Source organism: Asterias rubens, chromosome 7 (genome assembly GCF_902459465.1).
Source record: "Asterias rubens chromosome 7, eAstRub1.3, whole genome shotgun sequence".
Classification (NCBI taxonomy): domain Eukaryota; kingdom Metazoa; phylum Echinodermata; class Asteroidea; order Forcipulatida; family Asteriidae; genus Asterias; species Asterias rubens.
The window spans coordinates 15,287,619-15,306,682 of NC_047068.1; the positions used below are offsets into that span (position 1 = coordinate 15,287,619).

A 19,064-nucleotide genomic window follows, 5' to 3' on the forward strand; every position below is an offset into this window, starting at 1 on the left:
CAACACTTATGAGAAGTTAAAAAAGAGTTAGTGAAATTATGCCTGGTAATGTGTACTCTTTGGGCTGCGTATTATAGTAATTGTAGTTATAACATGTCAATGCAACAACCATACTTTACTTCTTTTCTTCAAGCAGGCTATTTTGAAGGGAAACTTAAGGTGACAGATAACAAAACTAGGCTTTCGGATACATTGTTTTCCGGACTATTAAAGTATGACCATTACCCTTGAACAGTTTGGTATCCTTTCCAGAACAAATCAGCAACAACACGGAATTGCACGAGACTTTGAAGGTTGGGAAACCCAAATTGGATATGGATTATTTGGAGCTGTAATTTGAAAACAGATGAGCACGTTGTCATCACCTCCTTAATCAACCAAAATGTTGCTCTAAAAACACCAATGAAGGTCGGCTTTCCTGCACATAAAAACCGGAAATGACTTTTCTCGTTCCATTTTGAAGCTTTATATAATTGCAAACACAGCACAGCCTGAAAACCCATGTAGGTCGAGTTGGCATAATGGTAAAACAACGCAACGCATTGGAAAACCGGCACATTGTGTTTTTGAATTCTGTGTAATAAACCGTCACGTATATGGCCGACCACATAATGGGTTCCGGGTTATTCGTGTAGCATGGTAATGGGCCCGTATTTCCGACAAAATTATTGACAATTTTTGTTGTACCTTTAAAGTTGTGTTTCCAGCTTCAAAATGTGTAGCCTATGATTCGAGTCGTCAACTGATACTTCCGCAAACACAAAGAAAACCGCTCAAAAGATCAAAGAAAACCGATATCCGGTCAGATCCCCGGTCCCTTTATTTTATAAATTAATTACTGAGGTTATCCATTTTCAGTTATTCATTAAGTTTGAACTCAATCAGGCATATAGTGAATACAGAATAACACCTTCTTCCAATTCTAAAAAGTACTATACCAAAATAATATGAATACAATGTTTCGGTTCAGGTTTGGTTACGGCTAACTGCGTCTACTGTTATAAGAACAAGATGGTTGTAAACGCCATCAGCCAGAACCAAATACACGGCCAAACATGTGAGGCTTGTTGAGTCAACCTCGAGCCCATGGTTTATCACTCAATATAGGGCCCAAAGGAACAGGGCCCAATTTCATAGAGCTGCTTAGGCAGACAATATTGCTTAACAACTTCATGGAAGAAATGAGCAGGATACCAGTCACAAATTGTATTTTTCACATGGTAGTTTGGCTGGTCACCTTATTTTTGTACTCAAGCAGCTCTATGAAACTAGGCCTCAGAACCTCGGGTTTTGATTATGAAAGCAAAAAGCAAGGTCTCAAAACCTCTCCAGGGTTTGGCACCAGCAAAGGCATTGGGTATAAACCATGGTTGATGGTTTTATTTTTTGATTCCGAATGTGTTATTAAAATATGCAGTGAAATAATATTCGACAGATGTCATAAATATAGCCGCTTATATTATAAGGAGGTATAAAGGTAAAACAAGATGTGATCTTTTAAGAATTGTTTTAATATTGTAAAAATTAATGATTGTTCGGTGTCAAGGTAAAGTTGGATTCGTTATAAGAATGGCACGTCGCCATGGTTACGGAGTTTTATACTATAATATTACTGAATTCATAATGTAGATTACACAATGGTGTTTTGTAAAAGGAGATGCATATTGTATCCTGCCATTTTTATTACACATCATATTACAATAGGACATATAGCTTTACGGTGTTTTCGGACAGTGACGCTAAATTTTTGGCAAATAATGTTAGTTTGTCCTTTTAGGCCTATGCTTTTTAAAAGTGTTGTTTTTGTAAGCTAGTTTCTCCCAACAACAAACTTGAGATGATGTTGTAAACAGGAGCTGCTTTTTACTATCACTGTAACTAAACCTCCTGGGTCAGATTTAACTCGGACCCCGGGAAAGTAAAAAGCGGGAAAGTAAAAAGCGGATTTCTAAGTTTGGCTAAAATGTTTGTGTACTACTTGGTGTATGTCTATTTGCGTCAGTCATCAATGCCTTTTGTTTTAGCAGTGTGCTGTGTGTGTATAGCCATTTCAACAAAACCTTACGTAATATGTCACCTGACTGGGGCGCCCTCTCCGAGTAAAAAAAAAAATAGGTTGCTCACTGGCCAATCCCGTGCATCGCGCGTAGTAAGATGGCGGTGAAATGACGTATATGCACAATGTTGACGTTTCTGGTGTCCATTTAAAACGAATATTACTGACTTTTACATAGTTTATTGTATATAGTATAGTAGTCAATTTGTACTAATTAAAATATTATATAACATTTATGTTAGTTTTTAGAAGTGTACAAAACAAACATTGTATCAATACACGACATACTTATATACATGACAGACCTCTCGCGCTGCTGGCCGTAGAAAATATGACGTAATCCTGGCGATATCTTGTCGGAAAGTGTGACGTAATTCCACTTCAAACATACTGGCTCTTTGGCTGTTGCCACGGCTTTGTTGCAAAAAAAAACGATATAAATTTTGTTGTTTTTTTTAAAAAGGGGAAGTATTCAATTCTGGATTTTGCCTGCCGAAAAAAAAAAACGGGAAACAAAATTTCTTCGAACATGTTGCAGAGCAGAGGATCAGAAAAATGGTAAACCGCCATCTTTCCCGAATGCCGGGAGGGTGAGGGGGGGGGGGCACATGATATTTTAGGCTCAACAGATTATAATTGAACTTGAATTAAAATCTCGAGGGAGACTTATTAGGTTATGCCATTTATAGTTTTTAAAATAAGAATATCTACTGTTTTTCTTTCTTGAAATGATGCTTGTAAATATTAAGATGGGTGCGTAATCTTTTAATGCGATTTTAGAGCGAGGAAGATATACTTCTAATTCAGATTTTGCAATTCGTGTTCAAAATAAATAGAATTCTGAAGAAAAAACAAAGCAACAAAAGAACAGGTAGTTCTTAGACGAAACCAGGGGAGCAAGTTTCATCCGTAACAACCTCATTCTCACCACATCACCACCAGTGATTACTCTATACACACAGCCACCATCTTGATCATACCTAGTATCCAATAGTAATAAGCGCTAATATTCGGTGCGCTGAAAGGTAATAGACTATTTTTTACTACCAGCCTCGGTTTGGTTTGACTGGTTTAGATTGGATCAAATCAAGATGGTCACACAATGGTAAAGGTCTATGACATGTACATGGATCTTGTTGTCAATTATTATTACTATTATTTGTTGTGTTTTGATTACAAAAGAACTATAGGTTGTATAATGTTATTTCATAATTATTTTGCACGGTGATAGTTCACTTAGGAAAACCAATCTGCTTAATATTATTGTAAGAATACAGTGTAATACCCAAAATTAATCAAATTAAGTACATGTTTAATATCATTGAATCTAATTATAACTGTATTTGTTATACCATGAATAAATAATTCCAAATAAAATAACCCATAACGACTCAAAACAGATGAATCATTTCACGGGATGAGAGTGTATGAAATTCTAAACATTAATCTGATAATAATGTCCTCTTGGGTGTGAATGAAGCTCCCTGAATGATTACACACTGTCTATATCATTTCAAATAGATATCTGAAGGTCTGGGCCCAATTTCATAGAGCGGAACTTGCTAAGCACAACACAATTATGGTTACCAGAATAAAGTTAGGCCTACCAGCCAAATTACCATGCCACAACCTGCTCGTTGCTGCTTGGCAGACAATGATTATGATGAAATTGGTCATAGTTATAACAAGGGCCTAAGTTTTTCATCTTTGTTTAATGGCAAGTTTGCCAGTTTCAAGAAAATCCGATCGTGCAGGGAGAAAATCACGAAATCAGGAAAATTCCTGACAAGTCACGTGAGTCAAATCCAAATGAACTTAAACTACCAATATTCCATATTTGTTCCCCAAAATAAGTTTTCCATCACGATGAGGACTGGTATTTAATATATAAAATGTAGTACACCATGGTTTACTTTTGTACACTGCAGTTACCACAAAACATTTACACAACACAGCCCCAAACAAACTCCCCTCTAAAAGCTTCCAGGGCTGTACACAAACACAATCTATCAGCTTGACGTAAATTCTGATCGGAAATGGGCCCAATTAAAGCTGGAATGCAGACAAATATTTCATGGCAATTTGGGAAACTAAGCAACACTGAGCCACTACATAGAATTTTTCTGTAGGCCTACTTAGAAATGTGTTGTCCTTGCTACACACATTATTTACGAAACTGGGCAATCATGTTTCTTCACAACTATTAAGCCTTATTTTTACACTTCTGCAAGCGAAGTATCTCGTACCTTTCGCCTTTATATGGTGTGCAGCGAGGGGCAACAATATTGCCACCCCGCCCCATCGGTTTAAGTATCAGCATTGTATGAAGTCCTAAAGCAACAATAACACTTTTGATCAAATCAGTCTCAGAACTTGACAGCTCAATCATTGATAAAAGTGGCAACTCCCACGATTGGAATTTTCTGTTTGTGGTTGATGTGATTAGGCAATGCATGCCAAATCAACCCCTTTAAGCGTAATTAATGTGTGGTTCCGTACGCATTGTAGTTATGTGGTAAAGTGTAAAGCAATTCTACCGAACTATTTTTTGAGAAAATAGTTAGCTGTTGCAAACAATTTCCCAGCTATTTCTTGACCCCCTCCCACTTTCAATTAAAACTTTATGGCTTAGTACGTCAATGATCCATGCAAATTGCTTCCAGTTGCTTTAGAAGATTTTGTATGGTCTTTTTGTTTTGTCATCAGGGTCCATTTTCATAAAGCCTGTAAGCACAGAAAATAGTTGCTTATAGCAGAAACTGGCTACCAGCCAAAATGCCATCAAGTTTCGATTGTTACAACTGGTGCCACTGTCAGATTCAATTGTGTCCGCCATGCAATACTGTCCGCTCCGGACACTTTTGCATATTATGCAATCGTGTCCGGGACTATGCAAAAACCGTCCGGCGGAAATGTACATGTGTACATAACTGTACATGTAAGTGCGCGCGTAAGCGAGCGTGCATGCACTGAACCTACGTACATGCGGCAGGAATATTCACATATTTTATTATTGCAGCGAATACCCAACGGCAGGTCATTCATGACCTTGTAAAAATGGCGAACGTGTTCCGTCTACCAAGGGCGTTTAATTTACTGCAAGGACGGTTTTGCACGGGGGCGGACACAACTGCATATGCAATTGTGTCCGGGCGGACACAATTGCATTATGCAGCAGCATCCGGGCGGACACGATTGCATATGCAATAATGTCCTCCGGATAGTATAGCATAGAGGACATAATTGCATGTGACACCCCACTCATTATTTTTTGCTTAGCAAAGACATTTGCTAAGCAGTCATTTCTGTTTAACAAGAACATCTTCAAGAAATTGGGCCCTGGCAGTCGAACCATTATCACACTATTTTGAGATGACAGAGACCAGTGAAAACAAAAAATACAACACAGAACATTCTTTTAAATTACAATTAGAAAATGTTTCTTTAATTCAACATGTTGTTTTCTTGACATTGAATAACAGTCGCAAAGGACATTGTGTCCCTGAATTGAGTTTTAAACGAATAAGGTACTTAGCAATATTGTACAGCAGTTAGGATACATCATACACAATGTACAGTGATAATAATTAATAAGTGACAAGAGGTGAAGAAAAAAGTACCAGGTTTATAGTCATATCAGAATAAAACAAATTGTATTTCCAATCTGATTACTAAATAATGAACAACGAGGGAATTTGGAGTTAAACAAATAAAAGTTACGTAAGATTTTAATTTTTAATCTTTGCATGGTTGAAATACGATATGGAAAGGTTTGCAGTGTTTTTCGCCATAAGATGAACAGTACATACTGACCAAAAAACAGCGAGTTGAAACCAACAGTTCCTTTCAAAACCACTCCAACTCTACATTTAGAGATGGTCATTACATGGTATTACTGCATACCTTTCCACAAGAAAAAGATAAACAAAGACAAATTTACTAGTGGGATTTGCACCAAAACCCCCCAATCTGAATACTGTTTAATATTAAGTGTATACCAGTACCAAAGTTTCCTGTGTAAATGGGGAAGATGCAAATAAAAATGAAGCGGACAAAAATAATTCAGCGCAAAAATTGCTGGGATTGGGGCTTAATTTTCAAACATTTTCCCCGACTCCCCTCTTTTTCCTGCCAAAGTTAATTCATATTGAAAATGATTAAAATCACTATGTACACAGGAAGTTGTTCTAAGCTGTTGTAATTTTGTATCTTTATTTAAGCAATGGTAAAAAGCTAACTTCAAAACCCTTCAAACAGTTCAAAGTTCCTGAAAACTCAACTTCACCTTGGGTATTTATACAACCAAAAAGTTGTAGACCATGTAGATAAGTTTAATAATTTTTATTTTTGCAATAAAGGCCTACATTGAAACAAACCACAATGTGTTTAAATAATCTAAGCCTCTATCTGGTTTTCCAAACTACCTTATCTTACAAAGTATGGGTTTGAAAATCAACCAACAGGTCTGAGACAAAACATGGCAGTATCCCTCCCACATCCCAACACAAACAAAAGTTATACCATGAGCTAGCAAAAACAATCACATCTCGAGCAAAGCTTTGAAAGATAATATTTCACATAAATCAGACAGTTACTTTCTTGTATCAGAAAGTACGGAAAAAGTTGATTGTTGGAGCACTTTGCAAGCCTGATGGCTTTCCATAACTTATGATTAAAGAATGTGTTGGCACATTAAATAAATGTGTATAAAGATACGAACCACTAAGCAAGTGCTAGGTAACTAATAGACCCGTTGCACAATGCACAGCACACCCACAAACACATATCCTAGCCGCCATTTTGGGGGTCAAAATCATGCACAAACATATGCAAAAGATTTGACTACTAGAAAGATGCACATTCTTCGAAGGTGTGTTCGGCATTGTGCAAGGGGGTTATACAAATCGTTAGACCCCCCTTGCATAATGCGACACGCTACATGTATGCCGAGGTCACATGCGCACTTACACACAAAGACCAGCTATCATCAAATCACCCTGCCTCCTTTTGGCCTAAGGGATGGCGCTTCTTGAAAGTGTGACAACATTATGCAAGGGGTCTATAAAGGAATATGCTACATTTATCAGACATGCAACTTTCTAACTGCAGAAAAAGAGAAAAATGGCCAACAACTTTTGTACAATGTTTTTCAGTTTTCTATGGCACAGTTTTGAAAAGGAAGAGAGGATATCAGCTGATCAGCTAAAAAGTTGCATGCCTGATTTATAGTTTACTGATTCAAGGACTATCTCCAGTCTCGCCTTCTTCCATGGTGTCTCTCTCAACCTTTGCATCTCCCATTGCATCTACTCCATTATGTGCCACTTTGGGGCACTCGCCATCAACTCTTGAAGGAGATGCCTCGGGGCTCCCTTCCTTCCTTGCGGGAGAACCTTCTACTGCCCTCTCTTGCTCAGGGTCCTCTGCCTTCCTCCGTCCAGTAGACTCCTCTTGAGACTCAGATCTGGAACGTCGCTTTTTCTCGCGGGAATCCGAGCGAGACCGCCTCCTTCTATCGTCTCTGTCTCGTGATCGTCTCCGATCGCGTGACCTGGATCGACGGGAACGAGAGCTTCTATGTTCTCGGGAACGGGAGCGACGACGGCGATCTCGAGAGCGTGATCGGCGGCGACGATCTCGGTCTCTGGATCGTGAACGGCGACGTCTATCCCTTGAGCGAGATCTAGACCTGTGAACGACAACAAAAAACAGACCTTTATTTTCATCTTCGATTCACTTTTTGAAAGAAGTTACTGAAATACATTAAGCTGATCTAAAACATCAAATCTCTTTTTCCCAAATTTAAACCCAACTAAATGATCACAGGTGTAAGTTAGTCAAATTTATTACAACCTTTATGTCAGAATATGTCGACATATTGAGAAAGAAAACCATGAAGGCAATTCTGTCTTCGTATCAGAACAATCATTGCTGATGGATCGTGGGTAACTTGAGCATGGTAACAGGAGACTCTTGTTCTGTGATGTCACATGATTTCTCTAATTCCATTGAGACACAAGCAAAATGCAGACTAACCAAGGGTGGCTGTAATTGATTGACTAATTGATTGATCTGGTTCTTTCTGAAAATATTTTGAAGAATTTCCAAAGACTTCGGTGAGACCCTAACCTACAGGCAATATGAATTGAGAACTCACCTTCGACGACGATCCCTGGAGCGTGATCTAGAACGAGAGTGGCGCCGGCGGCGTGATCTGGAACCAGATCGTGATCGAGATCTCTTCCTAGAAAGAGCAAAAATTAAAAGAAAAATTCAAAATTAAACAAGATAATACCACATCTTCAAAAATAGTACTTTACTCTGAAATACCAAAGTGGCAAAGACATTACAAAAAACTGCTTTTAAATAGTGTCCTTCATCTCATCAATAACACTTATGGATCACAAAGTTACACAATAGCAAAACAGAAGACTTCTTGACACCTGTTTATACAACTAGTTTATAAAATTGCAAAGTAAAACGATCACAAAATGGATGAAACTAAGCAGTATGCATCAAGACACTATTTTAATGCTGAACACCTGCCATTTCTTAAGGAGAACTGACCTGCGCTCCTTTCGCTCTTTTTCTCGCTCCTTTTCTCGTTCCAGACGTTCCTGGTCTTGCTGCTTCCTACGTTCGGCTCTCTCTACCTCGTAAGCTTCTTTCTTTTCAGCCACTTTTGTCTGAAATAGAAAACAATCAATCATGAATACCAATAGCAAAAACCTTACAACACTCTTTATATTGTATAAACTACATCAATAGCATTTAGGCCTAAGGTATGATTTGATAAAATAAATTTTGTACTGATAGGCCCCAATAAAAAAAACTAAAGCAACAAGCATTTTGATGGGCATTTCTAGTTGATCATAAGCTAAACATACAGCTTCCAAAATTATAAACTTCAGAAAAACTCCTGTTTCAAGTTAACTATTCAAAACGACTAATGGGATTGAGACATCAAATTATTATTAAGATATCAAATCATTACACATCAAATCATTAAGATATCAAATCATTAAAGTATCGAATCATTAAGATATCAAATCATTAAAGTATCGAATCATTAAGATATCAAATCATTAACATATCAAATATAAACATTTCAAATCATTAAGATATCAAATCATTAAGATATCAAATCATTAAGAAATCAAACCATTAAGGTTTCAAATCATTAAGATATCAAATCATTAAGATATCAAATCATTAATACATCAAATCATTAAGGCATCAAATCATTAAGATATCAAATCAATAAGGTATCAAATCATTAATACATCAAATCATCAAAAAATAAAATCATTTGGCAATCCTATTTTAGTGACAAAAGAAAAAATAGAGGGTTATGATGACAAATTATGGCAATCAAAATAATCAGTGATGAATTGGTAGGAACATGGTTACGATATCAAATCATTAAGGTATCAAATCATTAGAGAATCACATCATGAGCTACCCAGACACCATCACCAGAGACACTAATCTCAGTCCAAACGAGAACCAACAACTCATGAGGGATAAAGCAACCTGGCACCAATTCAAAGCTGCTTCTACTATTCCGTCCAAGGATGAAGGATGACGATCACATCATTAACGTAGCATATCATTAAAGACAGTGGACACTATTGGTAATTGTCAAAGACTAGTCTTCACAGTTGGTGTATCTCAACATATGCATAAAATAACAAACCTGTGAAAATTTGAGCTCAATCGGTCGTCGAATTTGCGAGATAATAATGAAAGTAAAAAACACCCTTGTCACACAAAGTTGTGTGCTTTCTGATGCTTGATTTCGAGACCTCAAATTCTAAACTTGAGGTCTCGAAATCAAATTCGTGGAAAATTACCTCTCTCTCGAAAACTACGTCACTTCAGAGGGAGCAGTTTCTCACATTGTTTTATACCATCCATCTCTCCCCATTACTCGTAATCAAGAAAGGTTTTATGATAATAAATATTTTGAGTAATTACCAATAGTGTCCACTGCCTTTAAGGTATCAAATTATTGAGGGAATACATAAAGTAACAAATCAGTTAGGTATCAATCATAAAGGTACAAATCATTGCAGTATCAAATCATTCAAAGTATCAAAGCACTGAGGTATCACATCAGCAGGCATCAAGCTACTGGGGAAACAAAACATTAATAACAAATCATTCAGGTATCAAATCATTAAAAGATCATCGCTCAGGTACCAAATCATTCAGGTACCAAATCATTCGACGTATCAAAGCACTGAGGTATCAAACCAGCAGGCATCAAGCTATTGTGGAAACAAAACATTAATAACAAATCATTCAGGTATCAAATCATTCAGGTATCAAATCATTCAGGTATCAAATCATTCAGGTACCAAATCATCAAAGAATCAAATCATTAAGTCATCAAATCATTAAGGGATCAAATCATTCAGAATTAAATCATTGAGGAATCAAATCTAATAAAACACTGACAAATCCTGTGAATAGTTCAACACATTGGTTGATCCTGATTTAGTGACAAGTGAAGAGGAAAAAAAGGGTTCTGATGAAAAATCATTTCAATCAAAACAATCAGTGGTTAATGGCAATATTTCAATCAGAAATACCTCCCTGGATGATTGCCAGTAAAATAAACATGATTAGTCAGCAATTTTTTCTGATTGAAACTAACAGGCCTTGGTTTCCCTCCAAATATTCCCATAGACTTCCAATGGAAGTGTCCTTTGCAAAAAGAAAATGGCCTTGCCCTTTACAAAGATGAAACTCCAGGCCTGAACTAATCAGTTTTTTTTTTTTTTTTCGCCTACCTTCAAATCCATTAACTTTTCCCTGATCTCAATGAAGCCAAGGTGGAGCTTGCCCCCAAAGTGGTCAGCGAGTCTGCGGTCATTGTCCTGCAGGCCCAGGTATGCAGAGCAGACTTCGCAGACACGGAGCTTCTGCTGCTGATAGGTAGACGCTGGCATCGAGTTCTTGTACTCCTCCTGTCAGGAAAAATGAGAAGCAAGGATGATTTAGGTTTAGAAGGATAACCTCCATTTAGAAGGATATCCATTAGAAAGATGATCCAAGTTTAGAAGGATGATCTAGGTTTAGAATTAGAAGGATGATCTGCTTGCTCTGTAAGGAACAACAGTGATTTAAAGTGCCAAATTCAGCGATAAATGAGGCCTGAAATTGGGCTTAATCTTTCAAGATATGCTACCAAAAATGGAGAACTAGATAGTTGAACAAAACAAAGGGCTGTGACTTTCTTCTCTCATGTTTCAAACTTCACATCTTCAAAAGACAGATCCAAGGCTTGGAAGAAGAAATAAGGACATTTGGATTAAACTTGGCTGGCTCTTACTCACCTCTGCTTCAAACTTCTTCTTCTTGATCTCTTCCACCTCAGCCATGATCCTCATGGACTCCTCCACGTCGCCCTTTTCTCCAAGGGCTTCTGCCTCCGCAAGCTTTATGCCGATCTCCTCTCCGATCTGATGAACACGATCAGCCTAAAGAGTGTGCCAAGACGATGGGTATTAAAGACACAGATGTTAGAGAGGGCGACCGAGGTGTTGACCAGGTGACTTTGGTGGGTACATACAGCACCAAATGATGCACTTTAAAAAACGCTTCCTTAAATAGTTAGTCTTTCAATGAGGTAAGAAATTATAACAGTTTTTGTCACATAATTTCTGTACGCCTAAACTTCTGTGAGAAAAATTGACCAGAAGTGTCCATGGAAACTTCCAAGATGAAAACAAAACAGTGGTTAATTTTACCTCAGCTCAAAACATTGTAATTATCACAATAACAAATCACTATCAACTTTCAAAATCAAACGCTCTTTTTAAAGGCTCAATTTTGATAGCTGATTTGCTGGTCTGATGATGCCAAAACCCTGCAACTCAACAGCAGGGCTGAATTTTACCGATGCTGTAAAAAGAAACCTGAATACCAAGGAAGTCACACTTTTTGCTGCTGTAAGTTGTCACCAATGACACCTGGTCCTATTCACACTTAATCTCACACAAACAAAAAATTGCTAGTTTGATACGTTTTCTACATTTTTGATTCTACCCAAATAGCATCCATATATTTGCCCCTTGCAAGGTATTGGTATCATGTACCTTCAATTTTTACTTCGTTTAGAATCAGGACTTTGAATTTTGCACTTTCTGAACAAAATTGCCACGAACAGCCATGGAAATAGAATTTCATATGGACAACCAGACTATTCAAAAAATTTGCTCAGAGAGAAATCTTTGAGAGATCCCCAGATCAGTAGCAAAAGGCACCACAGTGCAATTTGCCAACGCTGAAAATATTCTTGAAAATATTTGATATTATTCTGCCATTCCACATTTCTGAAAGCTGTCTACTGGACGACTGTTTATCTGTGATGGGTATTTTTTCAGTTTAATAAAGACCACCAATCAGACAAGTCTCTAGATTTTTCTTCAAGACAATAAAAATCACACAATCACAGAGGGCAAAGAACAATCATGTAAGAGGTATTTGTTGTTATTCTTTTTGACTTACAAACTCCTCTTATATATCCCTCCAATTTAACCCAACGGCAGCTTAGCAAGAGGCCTGTTGGCATTGGTTGCATCTGTCCAAGGAAAGAATGAGTGGAATATTGAGATGACGTTCTGGGTGCAGTTGACGAGTCAAAGAAGGGGGGTGTGGGGAGGTAAGATATTTTAAGGTTAGGTAAACAGCGCTACTTATAGATGCTGCAAGGCTGGGGGTGCACAGGTTAAACGCCTGAAGTTATTCCTGATGCAGTTATTTTCAAAGCTGGTAACTGCACAGAAATGTGCTACTTTGATGTCCAACTTGTTTCTAATTGGCACTGAATATGCGTTAACCCTCCTACTCTCACTTCTATTTTCCAGTGAATTGACTCGCTTTTTGAAAACATTAACTTGCACTGGCTGTGTGTCGGGGGAACACCTATGAACAAAATTATCCAAATCCTGTGCAGATGCACTTAGGACAAGACTGCAGCCTTCCTGGGCAACTATTGCGGATTTGCATCTATTGATTGCTTTGTCGAGTCGAGACTATCGCTTTTTCACTTCTCGGTTAATCGTGCTGCCACGAATACTACAAAAATACTTGTGACTACCTGTTTGGTGATCCAATTGTGTCGCTCACGACTATTCAAGACAACATTGCGCCTGCAGAAAACATTACGCAATGCACCTTGGGATTTGAAAATAAGTCGCCACTAGTACCGAATTTGTAACTATTTGCGGCGCGACTAGTCGAGTGGCAAATTTCACTAGTCGCCCAGGCCTATTGACAAGTGCATCTATCCTTCAAAACCATGTGGATAGTGAATGGCGAGGCAGTAGGAGGGCTAACTGAATATCTCCATTCCATGCAGCTTTTGCTCGCAATGATTTGGTAGAAATCCTTACATTTAAGGGATGTAAATTAAATGTTTCTGCTGCTGAAAGATTATGAATACCACGTTGTTAACTTTCAAAGTACACTTTGTTATGCAAAGTATCAAGCTCTTTGGAAAATAAGTTCTCAATACAAAAATACTTTGTTAATGCTACAATTAATGATTGTAGGTTCAGGTTAAAGAGGGAAAAATGTACTTCTTAGAATGCCGGTCTGGGCTGTGAGAAGAGCAGCTAGACTATTTGAAAAGTGTTGTTACTTAAAGGCAGTGTGCATGTTTGACAGAAAAACTGACTACAAATTCACTGGATTTATTGATAACATTACACTAAATAACTGTATCGGTTAGTTTTTGTCAGAACAACTTGCCACCTTCAAAGGGTGCCTGTATCTTGTAATTTGATCTACACAATAATTGGAATAACAACTGCAGTAACTTTTTCAACATAACAGGTACAAAAGTTGAAAGTATTTGCAAGTAGTCCGATAGTTTACACTAACTTTTGAGGCATAATGTCTGACTATTTTTGGCAATATTTAACAATATCTGCATTGGTATGGAAGAGGATCTTGCCGAGGGTTATTAACACCAAAAATAAAAACAACCTGTACCTTGGAATTGACTTCTTGGCTGAGGGACTCCTGGGTCTCAGCAAGACGCTTCTTGGCGATCTCTGTGCGATGGTCGCAGTCTGCTATGAAAGCATTTAATTGTTGCATGGCCTGCAAGATAAACAAACACCAAACAATCATTAGGTCGGATTTGAAACTTTGTATGGTGGGTGAAACAATTTAGAAAAATAAGGTTTGTTGAAGCACCATGTTACATCTTTCAAATGAATTATGGCGGTTATGAAAAGATTTGGTGGTTTCACAACTCTGGTTCTGTTCAGAAAAACAACTCTTAGACCCCTTGCAAAATGACGTCACAAGCACACATACAGTGCCCTCATTGAGGTCAATGAAGACCAAACAATGGCCAAGAGTTGTCTGCGGTGCGTACACGTTTCCAAGTTGGCCTCAATGGTATGAGTGTTTTGCTTAAGAACAAAAGTTTCACGTCCGGGACTTGAACCCACACTCTGCTGAAAGAAAAAACCAGAGCTTGAGTCAGGTGCACTTGACCGTTTAGCTCACTTGCTTCTTCTCCAGAGTCACCACTTCTTCCTTGAAGAGATTGGTACAGGTTGTACCCTAAAAAGATTTCAACTAATTAAAACAAACATTGACATTAATACTTACATCAACATCGTAACCAAACTCTCTGGTCTGTGCTGCATTTTCATAGTCAGCTCGCAAGGCTGGGTCATGTATCTTATTACAAGCTCCCAAGTCCATTCTCTGCAAAAAGAAGACAACATAAAGAATAAAAATTAACACCCGGCCACTCCCATGAAGGCATTCTAACTTCATTTAAAACCAAGTTCATTTAGGCAAAGAATATCTTACTGTAACAATGAGTCAACATCCGAAAGATGTTGGTGTTGAAACATCACAAGCTGAAAAATTCTGATGAAAATTGGATGGTTTTCTAGCCTTAATTTCATCTAGAGTTTCTTTAGTTGTAGTATTTTGCTGTGGTTGAAGGCGTAATACAGGCCTGGAATTACACACAGGACACTGAGGCCATGCCCTCGGTGGCCCTTGGTCTTGATGCCCTTCAAAAAAGTTTTCCATTGACTTTAAGATTTTTGCACGGGTTGGAATGTCACTGTGAAACTTCAAAAGATAACATGTACGCATCGCCATACACTTGATGCAATAACAAGTAGCTTACGCCATATCTGAAATATTGTCTTCAGCTATGGCTGTTGCTAAGGGTGTTGCTAAGAACGTCTTATACTTCAATGCATGACGTGGAAATCTAGCTGTAGCCAAAGCTGTAGCTGGCAATTCAGACACAGCCTTAACCCACTCCATTATGCAATAACAAGTAGCTTACACCGTATCTGAAATATCGTCCCTCGGCTATGGCTGTTGCTAAGGGTGTTGCTTAGAGCGTCTTATACTTCAATGCATGACGTGGAAATCTAGCTGTAGCCAAAGCTGTTATCATGAATTCAGACACAGCCTTAACTGTCTCCAATATTATCTCATGAATGTACTTACAGTTCCTTCAAGAATGGTATGTGGGCAGGCATTGAGTAGGAATGCTCGGCAAACCCGAGGGCTGTCAAATCTCACATGGTTGGTGGCTTCCTCCTCTCCTACAACACAAAAGAAAAACATTCACAGGATAATTTTCAGGTTTTCTGAACTGATTTTAACAAACATATTGTGATTGTGCGAATGAATTTTTTTTTACAGATTAGCCAAGAGGACACTTCATCTGATAGCAACATAATCAGGATTTTTTTTTGTCTAGCAATTTGGCTACATAAAACTAGTTTGGGATATAAAAAAAATTGTATACTTCTTTATTCTGCATAAAACTGAAGATAAACAAAATTGAAGATAGAAAATGAACAATCAACCAATATTTCATGAATATCAGATTGAACAGTTCATTATCATCTTTATGGCAGAGTGAAAAAAAAGAGGTTATGTCCGATGTGTAAATCGTTTTAAAGTAAGTAGAGTTTTAACAGTAAAAAACATCCATGAAACTGTACATGCTGGAATCATGTACGTGTATACTATGCACAAGGGAAAAAAATACAATTATTTATTGAATACACACGGAAATGCAGTTATTCTGGATTATCTCTGCAACGAAACGAATCAACTTTGGCTTCTCCGTTTGACAGACCTGATCCAGCATGAGAGACGATGACAGCGTGTGTACCTGGCGTAACAAAGTCACAAGGTTAAACTGAAACAGTGGAATGACTAGAAGTCACAGTGAGCTTACCCTCTCACTTATTCCACTCTAACAGTGTGAAGGGTATTATCAGGGACAGCCAAATACTGTTTAAAACTACCCGTTTGCTTCCTTTATAAGTTATTGCTTGCCCGACAGTGAAACTTGATCCTTGGAACAAATCAATTTCCAAGAACCAAGCCCTGATTCAGATTTATTGTCACAATTTAAATACCTAAAGAACTGTTTGATCCTACTCATGGACTCAGTTTCCCTGTTCTGGTGCCCCTTAAAAAGTTTCCCAAAGACTTTAAGATTTTCCAATGGAAATTCCATTTTTCAAAATGAAGATGAATCAAATTCCAGTCCTGTCTACTTTCAAGTCGCATCATAAATTCACAAGATTACTTCATGCATGTAATAAACCTGTATTTCATAATTTTTAAAAGCTTCCCATTTCAAAGATTTCCTATTTATCACCTACATGTGCAAGAATGAAATTATAGGTTAATTTAAATGTCAAAGTAAACAACAATTATTTCACACAAATTATAAAAAAGGTTTCTTGGAAGTAACCTCGTTGACATTTCCTCTGCAACTTAATTTACTCAAAAAATTACATTCAGTTAATCCATAAAACAAAATGTGGTACAGTTTCTCTTCCATTATTGAAAACTTAAATGATTCTCCCTACTATATACATTATACATTAATCATCAATCGACAAACTACTCAACTATGAAACCTTTCAAGTCTACATGTAAGGAATTTGAATTTTCTTGCAGCCCGAGTTGGCATCCATCAAAATCTTGTTTTCAGAGAATGTATTGCAGTTAATTTATTAAAAGTATTAAAAAATTTCCTTTACAAAATGCTTCAGACTCAACTTGCCTATGATTACAAAGAATTAGCCTTCATGATGTTAACAATTCTCAAACTTTAGGTCACAGGGACTGTAATGAGAAAAGAGTCTAATCCAAAGATAACAAAGGCACTTAAATTACATGTAAATAAGTGAAACTACGATGAAACCTAGGTTTGTAACGTTTGACCCATTGTTATCTTACAAGACGGTTTGCTAAGTTCTACTTATCAGCTAGTATAAATTAGTATATTTGTGACAACACGTAAATTGGAAAGAAATATCAACTTACCAAACTCCAGACTACTCGGATATTGCGAACAAAGTTAACATTTTAAATTGAATCTGTTTGTATGCTATCTCACAAGTCAAGAGCACATCATCAACAAGAATCCATTTTTATTACATATTGAAGCCCTGTTGACAAGTTACAGTGAGTAATCATAAAATTAACGTTGTTGGTTATAATGCACCATCCAGCCAAAATCAGTACAACTGCCTCGTGGTAATTTGGTCGAAGCATAAAAAACAAAAACAAGAACACATTTAAGAACAAACAACTCACGGCAACTGCTTGTCGTAAATGGAAGACTCTTTTGATGCTGTCAAACAATTGTTCTCCTACAAGTACAACAGACGGGCCAAAGAAAGCTGTAAATATGAGGGGTTGAGGGGCTTTCTTTAGCTACCCTAGGTAATGAAATTCTCAGTGTAAACTTTTATCCAAAAGAACTCATGCATTTGTTTGACTAAGCTTGGTTCACTTGTTTAATTTTTCGAGGGCTTTGGTTGGGATTTCTGTGCTGGATGCAATAAAGAAAGAAAAAATATCCTCTTTTGTTTATACTTCAACTTTTCATTTGTTCGGCTAAGCTGGGTCCACTTGTTTGATTTTCGGGGGGCTTTGGTTGGGATTTCTGTACTGGATGCAATTAAGAAAGAAAAAATGTCCTATTTTGTTTTTGCACTGTACATGTAGAAGCAAACAAAGAACTACACAGTACAGTGATCCTGTCTCTATTCTCAAAATATAAATGCCTTGATTTCCAAACACAATATTTCAACTTTGAATTGGAAAAAATAAATAACAGAAAAAAAGACTTTAATATAATAGCTTTGTTTACCACAATTTTGGGAAAATCACTCCCCCTGCCCCTCTGTACACAGTAACCCATACATGGATTGTAAATAACATAACCATTTGGTCAATTTTTATCATTATTTTTTTAGAGACAGGATGAACTGAATGTTGTTCGGCCCATTTGAGGAACCGTTTACAAATACTAAAATTTTAAGTGAAATGTAACCAAAATGCCACATAAAAGTAGCTTTGTTGTCTTTTAGCCTAATAACATTATCGATTAAGTTTTCATATTGCTCTGCTTCACAACATTTAAAATAAAAATCGTTAATGTCACAAGGACAAGTTTATTGTTTATACCAACTTGGTCTTACATTCGCATATGGGCATGGGGCAAACAAAAATGGAGGAAATTGTGTGCTTGCAAATTGTGACTTCAATTATTACAAATTACCATAAAATTCATTCCTTTTACAATAAACTTACCATTCCTGGTCGTGCCCATCAGCTCGTCGAGCATTTTACGCATCTGCTCCTGGGCAGACATGTTTAGTTTGGTTGCAACAAACTGTCACAAAATCTATCGACAAAACCTCAACGAAAAATATCGACACAGCAACGCGGTGTGATGTTCGTTGTCTGACGTCATGGAAAATTGCCTCGTTTTCAGATTTCTATACACGACGTACGTAGGATAATAAAGGGGACGCCCTGCCCTAGAAAGATTAACTGAATAATTATGTTTAATTTATAATATCGGGAAATTAATAGCGAAGGTATATAATTGAGTTTTGATTAAATCATTTATTGAAAATATGCTTTTGTTTAAAATACAAACAGCGAGAAAAAAGGACCTACAGAACAAGGACGAGCA

At 37.3% G+C, this 19,064-nt stretch overlaps 1 protein-coding gene across 4 annotated transcripts; it reads right to left on the reverse strand.

Moving 5' to 3' along the window:
* Positions 1 to 5,469: 5,469 nt before the first annotated feature.
* On the reverse strand, positions 5,470 to 18,819 carry LOC117292193 (putative RNA-binding protein Luc7-like 1). 4 transcript variants are annotated; one of them, XM_033774147.1, is made up of 11 exons: positions 18,677 to 18,762; positions 17,675 to 17,730; positions 16,128 to 16,232; positions 15,557 to 15,654; positions 14,690 to 14,788; positions 14,060 to 14,170; positions 11,398 to 11,541; positions 10,852 to 11,028; positions 8,624 to 8,742; positions 8,214 to 8,300; positions 5,470 to 7,745 (listed from the first exon to the last, which is right to left on the reverse strand). In XM_033774147.1, the coding sequence occupies exons 5-11, from the start codon at positions 14,783 to 14,785 to the stop codon at positions 7,295 to 7,297; spliced, it is 1,185 nt and encodes a 394-aa protein (XP_033630038.1). In that variant the 5' UTR covers positions 14,786 to 14,788; positions 15,557 to 15,654; positions 16,128 to 16,232; positions 17,675 to 17,730; positions 18,677 to 18,762; the 3' UTR covers positions 5,470 to 7,294. The 4 variants fall into 4 exon arrangements, with proteins under 4 accessions (XP_033630038.1, XP_033630036.1, XP_033630037.1 ...); XM_033774145.1 differs by lacking the exon at positions 16,128 to 16,232; XM_033774146.1 differs by lacking the exon at positions 16,128 to 16,232 and having other exon boundaries at positions 17,675 to 17,760; positions 18,677 to 18,752.
* Positions 18,820 to 19,064: the final 245 nt, after the last annotated feature.

What these genes read in the sequence shown, in the direction of transcription:
- LOC117292193 (XM_033774144.1), bottom strand. Translation starts at nt 18,737, where the DNA reads ATGTCTGCCCAGGAGCAGATGCGTAAAATGCTCGACGAGCTGATGGGC. An exon ending in GCCAAGAAGTCAATTCCAAG is followed by an intron (nt 11,542 to 14,059) that starts GTACAGGTTGTT and finishes CACACTCTTTAG; the next exon opens with GCTGATCGTGTTCATCAGAT. An exon ending in AAAGAGCGAAAGGAGCGCAG is followed by an intron (nt 8,301 to 8,623) that starts GTCAGTTCTCCT and finishes TGCTCTTTCTAG; the next exon opens with GAAGAGATCTCGATCACGAT.